The 15,898-nt window shown below is 35.2% G+C and overlaps 1 protein-coding gene across 3 annotated transcripts in view; it reads left to right on the top strand.

The window, feature by feature from the left end:
- Positions 1-15,898, top strand: part of HBS1L (HBS1 like translational GTPase) — an 82,516-nt gene that overhangs the window by 45,858 nt on the left and 20,760 nt on the right. For 2 of the 3 annotated variants that reach the window (XM_079939526.1, XM_079939525.1), the window contains 4 exons: positions 6,273-6,381; positions 10,768-11,030; positions 11,502-11,667; positions 14,367-14,484. In XM_079939526.1, coding sequence (XP_079795652.1) covers positions 6,273-6,381; positions 10,768-11,030; positions 11,502-11,667; positions 14,367-14,484 — 656 coding nt within the window. The remainder of the gene's footprint in view (positions 1-6,272; positions 6,382-10,767; positions 11,031-11,501; positions 11,668-14,366; positions 14,485-15,898) is intronic. The other variant, XM_079939527.1, reaches the window with a different exon arrangement.

The raw sequence follows: 15,898 nt of genomic DNA, 5'->3' as shown, positions 1-15,898 counted from the left end.
GGCTGCATAATCTTTGGCAAATCAACTGTTTTGAACTTTAGTTTCTCTAAAGTAAAGTAGGAATAATTATACCCATTCTGCGTGGTTGCTGTGAAGGTAAAAAAGAGCATATAAAAACCTCCTGGCAGGAAAGCGTACAAGAGTGCCCATAGGAAGTGCCAGGTGGACTTTCTAGAACCCAGCGCTCTAAACACTAGGAGGTGGCTGGTATTTTATTTATTTATTCATTCATTCACTTATTTATTTATGGCTGCGTTGGGACTTCGTTGCTGCACACGGGCTTTCTCTAGTTTCCACGAGCGGGGGCTGCTCTTCGTTGCGGTGCGTGGGCTTCTTATTGCAGTGGCTTTTCTTGTGGAGCACGGGCTCTAGGGGCGCAGGCTTCAGTAGTTGCGGCACCTGGGCTCAGTAGTTGTGGCTCGCGGGCTCTAGAGCGCAGGCTCAGTAGTTGTGGTGCACAGGCTTAGTTGCTCCGTGCCATAGGGGATCTTCCTTGACCAGAGATAGAACCTGTGTCCCCTGCATTGACAGGCGGACTCTTAACCACTGCACCACCAGGGAAGTCCAAGGTGGCTGATTATAAGTGCAGGAAGTAGGTAGAGAGTAAATTGAGGTTATTGCCTTAAGAAGAGAACTAAGATAACTTGCAAAAACAATAGAGATCAACTCAAGGTTTCAAAACTTAAACCCTTAGGGGTTGATCATTAAACTCTGTTTCTTGAATGCTTGTTGTGAGTAGAGCACTGTGTTGTGTGCTTTGTACTATGTGGACAGGTGTATGAGGCATTTCTTATCCTCAAAGAGCTAGTTAGTCTAATATTGATTGTGTTGTAAAGACCAAAGGAATTAGTCGAAAGAGCGTAAATCTTGTGGATATGTAAGCAGGAAGTTTCATTAAATTCAGCAAGTCTATGACAGTCGTGTGGTGCTAGGGAAATTTGGCTTTGAATCCTTTACAAAGGAATATACATTGAAAAATGTCTTCAGGAAAGGGACCTAGATAACTTCATATTCAAGAGACAGAGCCAAGTAGATTTTGCTGCTTAGATCTTAACCCCAGGAAGGAAACAGTAGAATTCTGGAAGAAGTAGTCCAGCAAGGGGTAACCACTAGGGGTAGAAGAAGTGTTGCTTTAGAGACAAATGGAGTATGAGAAAGGAGAAGTGGACAGGTAGGTGAGCTGATTAATTAAGTACATGCCCTGCTGCTAAGGTGAAGTCACTTCTTTGTTCCTTGGTTTTGTTGTTGTTGGTTTTTTTTGTCTACAAAACAAGCAGGTTGGACTTGATTAACTGGGTAGCTGTTATTTTCATCCAAATGAAAAATCTAAAAGATGATCAATTCTTCATCCTACTAGAGACTGAACACTAATCACTAATATATTAATCACTAATATATGAATCTTCAGAACATGTTTCTTTCTGGTGACTATGATTTGGTGGGTGGGTTTTACATGACTTGGGGGAGGACATTGGTACTTTTCTTTGGAATGGCACATTTTAACCTTCTAGTAGGCTATTTGATTTAAAGGACACCTTAATGGTTTGGGAGTCACAGACACATACATCCACAGAACTAGAAACCGTTTAATTTACTTCATTATGTAGACGAGAAAACGGAAGCTAGTGAAATTAAATGAACTGTTTAAGCTGTAAGGTAGGTAACAGTTAATTAGTGGCAGAGCAGGAATCAGAATCCAAGCTCCTTATTTGCATCCAGTACTCATTCCATATGCTGCCATTATTTTGGGACTTTCAGTGCTCAGTTTCTTGAGGTTGTTATACAGAAAATGAATTTGTTATTTGGTTGGGGAAGATGAAGGAATACAGTAAACATTTTACACTTTTATGTGATGGATATATGTATCTCTTACTGATCCATGACTGATTATTTTAGTTATTAGTTCATTTCTGACCTGTCAGTAGATTTTGCCTGTCATCAGCATGATGCTAGTTACGAGGGGGACTGTATAATGCAGTTGGATAAGTCAAAGTATGTCACATTGCCATTAATAACAGCTTAATGGAAAATTTACTAAATGTATGTTTTCATTGACTATGGAGAACATCAAATTGAATTAACATATTTCCAAAATAGCCTGAATCAAGGTTATCTCTCAAGTGGAGGGTTCTAGGATTGGAATTATTGAACCCCTTGAAATAGCATGCAAAATTTTGTGTGTGCTGTATTTCTCTGCCAAGAGTGTCCCATTGTTTTCATTAGCTATTTCAAAGGGGTATCTGACCTAAATAAAAAAGTTTATGAACCATTGCTTTAATGGGTTATATTCAGATCTGTAGTACTTTTTCCTCTAAAAAATACTTTCATTTACATAACCAAATTTTTGAAATACTACATCTTAGGTTTGAGGTTTGATATCCTCTAGATAGGATCACCAGAAATGAAAAATAATATATTTACTGCATCCCCAGAAATATTACAGGTTCATATTGTGACTTTTCTTTGCTTAAAGATCTACCTACTTTTTTAAAAAAGTCAACATTAACAGTATTTCAATGTACTAAATGTATAAGTGAGTCAAGGGATTTTTTACACACAAAATAGAAGGTATTAAAATTAATCTTAATAGGAAGTGGGGATTAGCCCTGTATAGCCTGGACTGAGACGTTTTTATGCTTTACGGTTCTTTTTCCCTGTTTTGACAGAGGCCAAAGTCTGCCATGCCTCTATCAGTCAGGGTGTTCTCCCCACCTACACACACCACTGCCCTGCCCCCTCCTCTCCCTCACCATCACCATCACCATCACCATCACCATCACCATCACCATCACCATCACCATCATGCTCTCAGTTTCCTCCTTCCTTATCACTCACTCACCTCTCACTCTTTTTTACCTTTGCTAGAACTTTGGAACTGCTTTTACCCTGGAAATCAAACCCCTCCACAATTCTCAATCTGTTTTCCTAGTGTTTTTTTCTACTTCCTTGCCTTACTTCATGTATATCCTCTCAAACCCCAGGGTCTGGAAGGTCAACTTTATTTTCTTTTCTGCCTTTTCCAACAATTATTCCTTCACCCACCCTCCTTCCTTTTCTCCCCTTCCATCTCTGCTCCTTTGAAGTTTCTGTCTTTTGCCCGAACCAGCCTTTTATTACTCTTCACTGCTCTCATCTCCTGAACAATCTCATGGTTACTTTTCCTTATTCATCAAGACTTTGGAAGCTGGCTGACAGTGTTCTTCTACACCCTAAACTCTTCATGATCATAGCTTGTGCATCAATGTGAAGAAACAAGTCCAGCGGCCTGGACTTGCAGTTCCTTGACCCCCTCATTTCCAGTGACCTTCCCCTCTCCTCAGCAATTCACTGTAACTCCGCCTCTTCCGAAATCATGAAACCGCTTGTCCCATTCTGACAACAGCCACCTAGTTGTACTTCTTACATTGTTACCTTTTCTTGACCTTTGGACCCCTCAACTTTCTTTCAGTACATCAGTACTCTTCCTTTGTTATTTTATTTGTTTAATTCAGCTTAGAGCTCATTATTTATCATTTCAATAACTTTCCCCCCTTTTGTTGCCAGTACCTTCAACCACCTTGTTACTCTGCCCTTTTTTTGTACCTGTTGGGTAGAAACTTCACTCTGAATGAAGCAGTCAGTGTCTTCTCTGTGCATGTTCCTGAATGGCTGAACCTTGCTGGAAAAAGCCACATGGATAGGCAGATGGATTCCACTGCAGATTCGTTATTGCAGGTCTTAAATGGACCCTCAATACTATCCAACGATTCCCCTGTTTTTGTGTGTATTCAACTCATTCTTTGTGCAAAGATTATTGAAAACTGTATTTGCTTCACCAGTCTTTTTACTTTTCTCATTCACCCTCAGTCTCACCAGGTAACTTGTTGCTATGTTACGGAGAGAATAGAAGCTAACTGTCAGGGGTTTTCATCTTCTAGCTTCTCAACATTGTATGAGAATGTTGAGATCTGGCTTCTATTACAGTAAAAGTGCCTTTCTCCTATTTTAGTTCAGTTTCTACCTGTGCTTTATGTCCCATCCCTCTCTACATTCTCAGAAATTCTAAAATATCTGACATGATCTTTTTTCTTCCTGATATTTTCAGCCAGCCCTTTCAGTTTTATGTTCTCCATCAGATGATGCCATGTTTCCCTTTTGCTACCATTCTACCACATTCCTCCCTTTCCAACCAGATTTTTTTGAGAGGGTCATTAGTCCATATCTACAATTGCTTATCTAAAGCCCTTGGGACCAGATTTGACTCAGAAATCAGATTTTTTGGATTGAGAAAAGCATTAACGTCTGTGGTATGATCACCCCAGTGGAATTTGGGGCAGCACCCTTTAATCATCACATTGTTATTTCTGCACTGAAATGTATGGCTTTCCACTTTAAATGGGATAAATAAGGGCTACAAAAAGCTTCACTTTAGTCCAGGTCAGGTTTTGCTTCCAAATGAGTTAAAACAAAAAACCTTAATTTTTCAGAGCTTTTGGATTTTGGAATTATGCGTAAGAGATAGTGGACATGTACTTGCTGCCTGTTTTCTCACCTTCTTTTCTTTAACCCATTCTGGCTTTGCCTTCCCTCACTTCTCTCAGATGGTTCTTGCTAACTCTACCAATGACCTTTATCTAAAGGAATCGTGTCACTAGTGAATGTTTTCAGTCGTCTCACTTGACTGAACAGCAACTTCAGACTCTGGTGATGCCACTTCCCTTAGCTTCCTGGGCACCATCCTCCCCGGCCCTCCTCTGTCACCTTTTTGTAGGCTCACTGTCCTCTTTCTTGCTGTCCTCTATCTGTGATTAAAGGTTGAATTTCTTCCAAGGCTTTGTCCTGAGACCACTCCTTTTCTTACTCAGTATTCTCTCCCTTGGTGATCTCACTTATGTCAGTGCCTTCAACAACTAATTATGTGCTGATGAATCATAAATATATGCTCCAGCCCAGACTTCTCCTTTGAGTTTGACCCTTTGTTTTATCTTCTCCTCTCTTTCCCTTCCCCCCACTTTCTTACATCATTTTGTTGGCTTCCAGATGTGTTAGAAAAAGCATTAGGATCTTTGCTGTGGCTTAAAGGTCCTGCATTGCCTGGCCATTGCCCCCCTCTTCAGCTCCATTTAACTATGTTCCCTCTCCCCTCTGCTTTTACTCCCTCTGAAGGCCATGCTGCCTCCTACAGCAGGGCCCTCATACAGCTACTCTCTGTTTGGAATGCTCTTCCTTTCTGGGTAGTTTATTCTTGCTCATTTTTTGTGTCTTCACTTAACTCTCATTTTCCTATGGAAGCACTCTAATTCATGTGCCCTGTCACCAAATCTGATAGTACCGTATACAGACTATAACACTAATAACAGTCGTAATTTTATTTTTTGTGATCAGTTTTCTCCACTAGACTGTAAGCTCTCTCAGTACAAGGATTATGTCTGCTTTTGTTCACCACTATATTTCCAGCGTAGTGCTTGACATATAGTAAGCAAATAGCAAACATTTTGAATGAATTATGTACATTAATTTATCTTTTCTAATTTTTAAAAGTAATTTCTGTATATATATTTACCAGTGTAGCAATGCGGTTTCCACAGTTTTATGTGGACCCAATCCTGATGGTACTCTTACTGAAAATAATAAAGATACATTCTGAAGAATTTCATATATATTTTTTAAAGGATCAAATGCATAAAAGTCTTACTTTGATCTAGCTCGTAATTTATTCTCCTTCATGTTCTTAATTTACTTTTTCTATGTTGACTTCTTCCCCCGTATTCTGTGGAGATATCAAATATCTTACTAAGTCTAGTATTGTGAGCAAGTAAAATATATGCAGTATCTAGCACAATTCAGCAGCCTCTCAACTTGCTCATCAGTTTGTAGGTATCACGATTAAAAATAGTTTAGCCATCTGCTAACTGACTGGACAATTTTAGTATTGTGAAAGGGTGTGGTAGGAGAGGGAGATACAGGGTCTAGGTATAATGTCAGAATGAGGCTCAATGCAGAAACCACCTTGTGACCTCTTAATACTGAAACTTAAGAGTCAGTTCAAAATTAGGAAGAGATTTGGTGGAGGTTAAGCACAGCAGAGTCCTGACAATGGGGGATTTCCCAGAATAGGGTGACAGAAGAATTTCTTTCAGCATTTTAAAATTTCACTGAATATTTTTTAGAGAAAAAATACGTATAAAGATGTGATTCTGTGAAAATTACCATAATATGTATTTAATGTGTAATAAATATTTCTAGGAATCAATTTGAATTAACTAGACTTTTATATTTTACTCTTTCATTAGGAAAATCAATAGATTCCCAGTCATCTCGAAGTGAATCTGAAATTGTGCCAAAAGTTGCTAAAATGACTGTATCTGGAAAGAAGCAAACTATGGGATTTGAAGTGCCTGGGTAAGGTTTTTAACCCCTCCCCCCTTTTTTGAAATTAGTATTGTCTTCTTGTTAGACTGTAAGAAAGAGAATCTATTTCAATTTTGCATAATATAATCATTGAAGTATAATGGGTCCTCAGTATGGCATAGTACAAAGAAAAGGGGATGAGAAATTAAGCTTGATTCTAGACTTACCTATGTATATTAACCTACCTCACTGTCAATTTCCTTATACAAATTAAATATAGCTACTTTAACGTTAAAAACCTATGATTTTGTGAAATCTAGCACTGTGAGGTAGGGAATCCTTTGCCACTAGATGGTGTAAGCAAGCAGTGTTTGGGAATTAAATGTAGTTGGTGAATCAAGGAATCATTAATTAAAATTTTTTTACTATTATCTTTAAACTCTTTTAGATTTTCATACTGAATAAAATGGATCAGTATAACAAAGACAAAATATAAAATAAAACTTACCTAGAATTGCAAATATCTAGTGAGAAATGATAATAAGTCATACTTTAGTAGCACTCATTTATTCTTTCTTTTCACAGTCTTTAGGATTCTCTCAGGAGTTTTTATAGACAAGGAAAGTGGGTTGCTTGAGACATAACAGCACAGTTTAAAGACATTAACTTTAATTTTTTTTTTTTTTTTTGGCCGCACCGTGCAGCATGTGGGATCTTAGTTCCCCTAAAGACATTAACTTTAAACTTCTTTAAAAGTTTTCAGGTTTTTCAATCATTTCCTAAATCTATTATTTATAAATTATATATATTTTGTCTATCAGACATGAAACACTATTATCAAATATAAACAATAGAGGATTTTTTTTCCCCCAATTTCAGGAAATACAAACTCAGCAGCCATTTTTTTCTCCCTTACAACATTCTTTTATGTAAATTAATAGAAGTATCCATGAGTCTTGGTTGGGAAGAATGTTAATGATTACCTAGTTCATTTTTTTTGTTTTATTTTATAGAAGCAAGACTTTATTCATTAGATTTCAAATTTAGTGAGGGAAAGAAGTCCATATCTAGGACATAGTAGGCATTCAGTATATGTTAGTTAAATGAATGAATGAAAACGTTAATTTTTAATTTGAGTAACTTTAGCCCGTTAAAATAATTCTGAATCCTGATTCAGTAACAAAAAGCTCAATGTATGTCTTTTCTCTCTGAATGAAGGTTGGGTTGTAAGAATCATAAGTACCTTTTTTATTCTCATGTCTTGAGTGCCATTTAATCCTATTATGGAATTATTTTCATTGAGAGAGGAAAAAATAAATAGAATACACAATTCCTTGTTCTAAGGATTTTATAATCTTATGCAGAAGGTTTAGAAAGCAACATGCAGATGAGCATAGTACAAAGAAAAGGGAATGAGAAAATAGGCTTGATTCTAGACTTGTCTATGTATATTAATCTATATATTAGAAGTAAATGCATAGTTATCTATGTGAATATTTATAAAAATAATGGGTAATAAATGATCAAGAAAAAAATAAATAGTAAATATAAGTAAATAATTCTTAGAAACCCACCTCTATGCTTTACAAGTATAATGCAAGCGTTTCAAAATCTTACAAGACTATATGCTTCATGAGGACAGGGACCATTAATGTTCATCATCATATTCCTTTCGTAGAATAGTTGTTTAAATATTTATTGATCAGAGTCCTTGGAGAAATACATTTTATTTTAAAAATAAACCTGGAAATAATATAAAGGTAAAAGGCAGCCTGTGAGCCAATATTTTGATGTGGCCCTGTGGGAGACGTCATCAGAATGTGAAAGGTCTGCAAGTACAAATGGAGATACTCAGAATGCATATAGTTGCTCAAGGACCAAGCTATATTTACTTCAAATACTTTTATAGGATTTTGGGGGGACATTTATAGTAGGGATAATACTTAGGCTGTTGTTTTGATTTGGTCTCAAGAAAGCACAGAGAAACATAAACACTTTTGAGTCAAGATTTCAGCATCATAGATTTCTACATAGTGTGATTCCCAGTGGCAGCTTATAAAGAAAGAATAATGCATTTCTTAGAAGAAACTGAAACAGCAAACTTTTTCTTCACTAATAGTAAAGATAGTAAATATTTCTCTAGAAAGTGCAGTAAGTAAAAATCATTAGAACCTTGCATAGAGAACAAATAACTCTGTGCTTAACCTCTTCAATCTAAATTATTAGCTTTCCAGTATCATTTAAATAACTCTCAAAGAAAGATTAAGCCTCTAGATTCATGTAGAAATATTCCCACTCTTGGAAAGATGGTTTTAAAAAAAACAGACCGGTCACTTTAAAATAGTAGATAAGGTTACAAAATTATATCAGAAAGCACCTGAAAAAATATTCAACCAACCTATAGTTTCTTTTGTACCAGTCAGTAATTATAATCCTGAACCCAGAATGGTCATTTTTAGATCTCATCTTTGAGATTTTTCAAAATCTTAAAACATTAGCTTTTACTTCATATTACGCAGGAGTTTTTACTAAGTACAGACTTTCGTCGATGCTTTTCTAATTACTTTGACCCTTTTCTCTAACATTGTACAGTTTAGTGAACTAATTTGCAGTTTGCCTAAAATTTACTTGAAGGGAATGTTATTATGAAAGTGAAAGAAAAGCAAACCTTTCATGTTACTGAATTGTAAATGAAATAATCGAGTCAGGCCATGTTTTGTGACGCTCTTCCTATCCTGAGCAGGGCTGCCTGGATGGGTGGATGAGCTGAGTTTCAGGCCTCAACCCACTGTGTCAGCCATAGCTGTTCTGCTTTTATCTGTTTTCCATGTTGGAGTTAGCGTGAGCTTTCCTTTGAAGAAAAGCCTCTGTCACTGAAAACAGAAAGATTTGCAGCCAGAGATTGTGATTTCTCTCAGGTCTGATCAGAACCAGGTTCTGTGATGTGACTAGTCATTCTGGTTGAATACTTTCATTGTAATTTGTAGGGTTTTTTTTTACTCCCCTAAATGCAGAGTTATCATGTTTTTGTTTTAGAGAACTAGCTGTGGTCATTCAAATAAATGTTTGCAAATTATAGTTTAAATTTGATTTACTTAACTTGGTTGGACTCTTAAAAAAAAGAATGGGAACATTTTCCACATACTGGTATTTTTTCCCTGTAGTTTGAGATGAAGCTAATCTGTCTAAGCAGTGTTAAAAAGTGAACACCAAAGTTGGTTAGTGGAGATTTGCAAAACCAAATAAAATGGGAATGAATATGAGGCTTTTAATGAAGTTGCAAATATAACGAATGTGATTTTTTCCTGAGGCGTAGGAGGAGGTCAGTGTTGAGCATGTAAAAACACCCTGAGGGGGAACAATGAATCTGTTTTTGTTATTGTGGGCAAGAAGAAAATATTGGCAGATTCACTGTTCGTATACATTTCCATTAGCTGCAATCCTTAAGTTATTTTTGTAAACTGCTTTCTGTATGTAATTCTTCTCTGCCAGATCCACATTGAGTCACATGTAATTGGTTTCATTCTTAATAACTTGCAATTTAACCTGTTCTTTGTCCTAATTCTGTGTCCTAATTCTGTGAAGGAAAGGTAAGATAAATCGTAGTCTGGTTGATTAGATTACATCCTTTATAGCTATCCATGGCATAGCACTGTTATAGTTTCTATGGAGGATAGTCCAAGAACTATCGAAGAAATAAGATCAGTGTTTACTTTTGGAGGCAATGTCATTGTCAAGGAGGAAATAAGTTAAGCTAGATGGTATTGCTTCTACTTTACATATCTGAGTTCCTCAATAGATTGTAAGCTTTTGGGATCAGTTGATAACTTTTTCATTTCCTTATCTTTTCTTCTCAACATCAGTGCTAGTATATGTTAATATAGTTTTTAGTGAATCAAGTGTTTGTTGAATTAATGAATTAAAACTCTTTTGCCAAAAGTAATAAGAAAATGTACACATTTAGCAATATCTCCCTTAAGGATAGTGTTTGAGCAAAAAAAATTGTAAGTCTCTGTCTGGTTGGAGGAATGAGTTAGGGATAAAACTGATAAAGCTATTTTTTTAGTACTGATTTATCTCCAGGAACACAATGCCAATTTTTACAAAATATCTCCTTTATGCCATCTGTTTTGATAGGATTGTATGGCTAAGCTATGGGCTTACACATTGAATTTCAGTTATTTTATGGGATATTTTCTTCTTATCTTAGTTTTTGGTCGTCTGTTTTTCTCTTGGGATCTTCCATGTATGTATTTGTGTGGTTTGGGTCTAGCTACTTATCATTTCCACCTTAACAGACTCTAGCCACTTAGTGAAGATCATTTTTTGGTCTGCAAGTGTAAGGAATATGAAGAGACAACTTCCCTGCCCTTCTGACATTATAGGATATCAGTCGAATTGTTTGAAGCACTTTATTCCTATCTATGCTTTCTGTAGAGTAACTGCTGAAGAAAATGGTCATATTTTCCACACACCTCAAAAAGGACATTCTAGTGAAGATACCGGCCTTGTTTCTTCTGATGTACTTGAGACCGCTTCTAAATCAGCCCTTCCATCCCACACCATTCAAGCATCAGAAGAGCAGAGTTCAACACCGACACCAGTGAAAAAGTCTAGCAAGCTGAGGCAACAAATAGATATCAAAGCGGAGCTGGAAAAGCGGCAAGGAGGGAAGCAACTCCTCAACCTAGTGGTCATTGGTAATGCCCTTTGTTCCTCTGGATTGTCAGTCAACTGCTTAAGCCCAGAAACTTTCTAGTGGCAGCATGGAAACTCGTTCCACTCTGCATTTCTCTGTGGGTGTAAATAGACATGAAGCAAGGAGGCATTGCATCATAATGTCAAGTTTCCAAGGTCACTCTGGGTGAAATAATGCCAAGTCACTAAAGAGGTCATTAGACTTGGTTGTGGCATTTTCATTTTGTGAACATTTGAAAATTGCCTATCTCATTGATAATCTTAATTTCCAGAAATAAAGGAAAATTTCCCCCCTTTAAAGAGACATGCTTTTTTCCCTCCATTTAGACATCTTAACTGTTATTTGATAAAAATTGGTATTTATTACTCTAAACACTGACATGAACTATTGAATTACATATTCCTGCAATGCCTCAATGTGAACAACATCTAGAAAATGTATCTAGTATTAATCCTCAATCAATTTTCCTTAGGTCATGTTGATGCTGGGAAAAGTACTCTGATGGGCCATTTGCTTTATCTTCTGGGTAATGTAAACAAAAGAACTATGCATAAGTATGAACAAGAGTCTAAAAAGGCTGGCAAATCTTCGTTTGCATATGCATGGGTCTTGGATGAGACTGGCGAAGAAAGGGAAAGGTAGTCACTATATTTCAAAATTTTCATTCTGAAATGGTATATAGTCTTTTAAATAAGTATGTAACTATGTTGAATATGCATGAAACAAAGCATGAAATATTTTAGAGACTATTTTTAGAAAAAAGTTTTCAATTATCAGGGAAATGTTTTTATTGTAGTTTTCATTGTAGTCTACATACATTTTTTACTCTTCCAAATTCTATGAAAATAGTTTAAAAAATGTTTATTAAAAATTTTTTTTAAAAGCAGAGAAAAAGGCAGTAAAAACCCTTAGCTGATTATTCTGTGGGAGAAGTTTCGGTTGTCACTTCCCTGAGTATATGTCAAATTGTCTTGATTTTGAATGAAAATTATGAGCAAGACTCTTAATTTAAAATTAATATATATAATGTTAATATACATAAGATTATTATATCAGGTTATAAAGGAAAGGTAACTTTTTGTAGTAAACTGTCTTCTGTCTAGAATCAAAATGACCGGTAAATTCAAATTACCAGGCTTAATTCATCTTTATACTTTCTGTACTATGCTTTTATGAGACAGAGTCAACAAACAAGTAATTAAACCTGTCTCCTACCAGGTAGATCTAATCCATTTGGTTACTTCTGTATGTGTTACTGTGTTCAATGCTAACTTTGGTGAGATTTTAGGAGAATATAGATATTCATATACCTCTGGCCAAAGTATTTCTTTTGAAGTCTTTTTAGATATTTCATGTTAGAACTGGTAGGGATGGGGAAGCCAATGGCACCTTTGTCAGGAAAGAAAGAGGACACTTATAATTAAGTGAAATGGCAAATATACCTACTGTCTCAAAATAATAAAGACTGAAGCCCTCTGAAAATCCTGAATCAACAAAGAAGTTACTCTGTTCTCTGATGTCTTCATTCTGAATATGATTAGAGAACATATTTGGATTTTCATACTTTTTAAAAGTATGTTTATTTTCTTGGAATATTGATATAAGATAATTCTCAATAAAGCAGGTCACAATATTCCTTAGCTCTTCTGGTAAATAGAATTTTATATCATAGTGGTTTGAGTTTTGTTTTGTTTTTTTCTTGTAGGTGTCTTTCTTATTCTTCATAGTATCACAAGCTTGTTTTACAACCTAGTAAGAAAAAATAGTTGGACAGTTACACATTTTGGGAAAATGAATATTGGAAAACAGAATTTTGTATGATATCAGTATTAGAAGACTAAATTTCCACCTATCAGCTTATTAAGCAGATTATTGACATATGGCTTTTTAGTTTTTTAGTACTATCTATTAAGTAGGTAAAGAGATTGAGGACAGTATAATTAAGTTAGAATGGCTTTGTTTGAATTTACTTCATGTGTGAGTTGAGCAGGCAAGTAAGCTAATAATCTATCTCCTAGAATAATTAATAATTTTAGTGTTTTTTTAACAATAAATCTGCTAGTTGGCTGTCATATTTTTGCTGCTGGTAGTTTTCTGTTGCTCAGCATGCTACAATTTTTAGAATATTCCTTTATTCTGTAGGTAGCAGAAGCTTCCATGTACATAATGGGAGTTTTAATTCACCACTATATATTCCTTAGTAGCATTTCAAAAATACAGTGAATTGCTTATCCTACCATGTTAAATATTTATAAATCCTCTGTTCTGCTCATGTGTTGGACAGAAATTAGTAGCCTGAGTGACATTTTCATATCCTCTCAGTTACAAATGCAGAGCAGAGCTGGGTCAAAAGAGTATGGTCAAAGCAGTCCAGGGAGGAGCTCAGACTCAGTCTTGGTTCATCACTATTCTCAGGCACTTACTTGGGGATTATTAAAGAGAATTAAGTATCATTTTTGCAAACTCAAATGGCCCATGGTTTCGGATTAAACTAGAATAACTTGACTAAGGAGACCCACAGTTACCTGACTGCTAGGGTGAACACATAATTTACCATTATAATTGTTGGGACACTGGTAGTAGAAGGGAGTGCTCATTCCTTACTATGGACTATCCTGGGCAAACCAGGATGAATAATTACCTAGTTTATTGCCCATGTGATTTCCCTTTTTAAATTCCTGCAGTCTAGAAAGACTTGCTACTTTTGTAGACCCTCCTGGGCTTCCTTATATCTGAATCTATGTTTTTGTGGCTAAGAAGAGGCACTGTGTTGGACTCCAAGAGGATGACATGGGATGTAAAAACACTACTGTCCCTGTCTCTCAATTGTTAAAAAATTGTTCATCTCCTTTGATATTTCCTGTTTGATAAATGTGTAACATACTGACCAGCCTTACAAATGAAAGTTTTATAAGTTTATTTCTATAATTAGTGAAGCATAAATGTAAGAAAATGAGGAAAGGTACATCCTGATAGTGGTCATTCTTCATTTTTATCTTTTCTCATCTGCAATATTTATTGTTTCCCACTCCAGATATGTCCCTATATATCTTTCTTTGTTCACAATCTGTACTGCTTCTTACTGAAAAAAAAAAGGAAATGGGAAGCATCAATCATTTTGATTAAGCTCTTGTTGTATCCAAACCTTGTTTTAAAGCCAGTGTAATCTGTTACAGCAGAAATTCCAGATAGCCTAATTATTCAAAATAATAGACTATATAATAGAATTCCCATTATTACTTAAGAATTTAGACTGTCATTTCACCTATATTATTAAATAATCCATAACACTGATTATTTCTATGGTGCATTCTAACCATTTTATGTTTTCTTTAAGGGGAGTAACAATGGATGTTGGTATGACAAAGTTTGAGACCAAAACCAAAGTTATTATATTAATGGATGCTCCGGGCCATAAGGATTTCATTCCAAATATGATTACAGGAGCAGCCCAGGTACCAGATATTTTCTTAACCAAAGTACACTGATTGTACATAAAATTTCCTGATGCTGAGGTTATAATGCTAGGATTATAACTTTTAAAATATTAAAATTTTAACTTTTTAAAAAATTTGAAAAAAAATAGAGAAATGTATTTTTCATGATCTCTATTGGTGCTTTATAAAACCTTTTTTAATTTATTACAAAGAAGCAAATGTATAAAAGCTACAAATTTCTTTGTAGTAAAAATAATGGTAAGGGCTCAATGAGGCATAGCTTTATAATTCATTTATTACTAAGTTGGAGTGAATATTTCAACATCTGCCTTTTTACTATATTTATATTCAAGTCATATATCTTTTTAAAGAGCTAATTTATGCAGAAATAGTGAAGCTTGGGAGTCTTCCCCCTGTGGTTTATTTGCTTTCTTAAGATTAAAAAACCATTGCAATTTGTAAGCTTACATGATTCTTAATGAGGATACTGAAAAAACCAAAGATAATAACTTTAAATAATTAAAACAATGCAAATAGCACTACACATATAGGACATTGATTTCTTCTATAATAGATGACTACTGGAAAATATGGAGAGTTCAGAAGTTTGTGTCACTTGGCAAAAGTGTTCAATGATTGACCATTTTCTGAGTTCTTCCACCCATTTATAGGGAATGTTTATCAACAAATGTTATGAGCATGTCAACCTAAAAAGGATGTTATATGAATAAATTAGAATATATTTGAAGATAAATAAGGAAGTATTTGATTCTATTTAAGGAAGTTGACATATAATTTTAGAATATTAATTTACAGTCCATGGACTGAATGAGATAATGAAGATTGAAAAGTAATAATTATCACGTTGATTGACTACTGAATACAGGCCAGACTCTGTACTAGGTATTTTGCATGCATTTAGTTTAATCTAATCCTTGTAACAATTCTGTGAAATACATATTAGCCCCATTTTAAATTGATGTACTTCTCATTGCATTTACCAAAGGGTATATTTTTCTTTGTTTCCTTATGTGTATGTGTGTGTACGTATGTATGTATGTGTGTGTGTGTGTATGTATGTGTGTGTATGTGTGGGTATGTATATATGTTTTCATTTAGTGAAAACTTACTGAATGTGCCAAGCACAATGGTAGGCAGTGTGGAGATATGATGGACTACAAAGCACATTTTGATAGTTTAATGGGAGAGGCAAACACCAGAACATACAATGACACTGAAATGTTTTTTAATCCTAGAATCTTAGAGTCCGGAGTAATCATAAAGAACATTTACTCCAAACTCCTGATGGAATTAGGGTAGGAAAGGATTTTAGAGATTATTTAATTGAATTCCATTATAAGACAAATGAAGAAATAGGCTCAAAGATATTAAGTAACGTACCCAGTGTATGAGGTACTGTGGTAGGCTTTTC

Source organism: Stenella coeruleoalba (genome assembly GCF_951394435.1).
Source record: "Stenella coeruleoalba genome assembly, chromosome: 12".
Lineage (NCBI taxonomy): Eukaryota > Metazoa > Chordata > Mammalia > Artiodactyla > Delphinidae > Stenella > Stenella coeruleoalba.
Note: the sequence above shows the minus strand (reverse complement) of the source record. Positions and strands in the feature narration are given on the sequence as shown.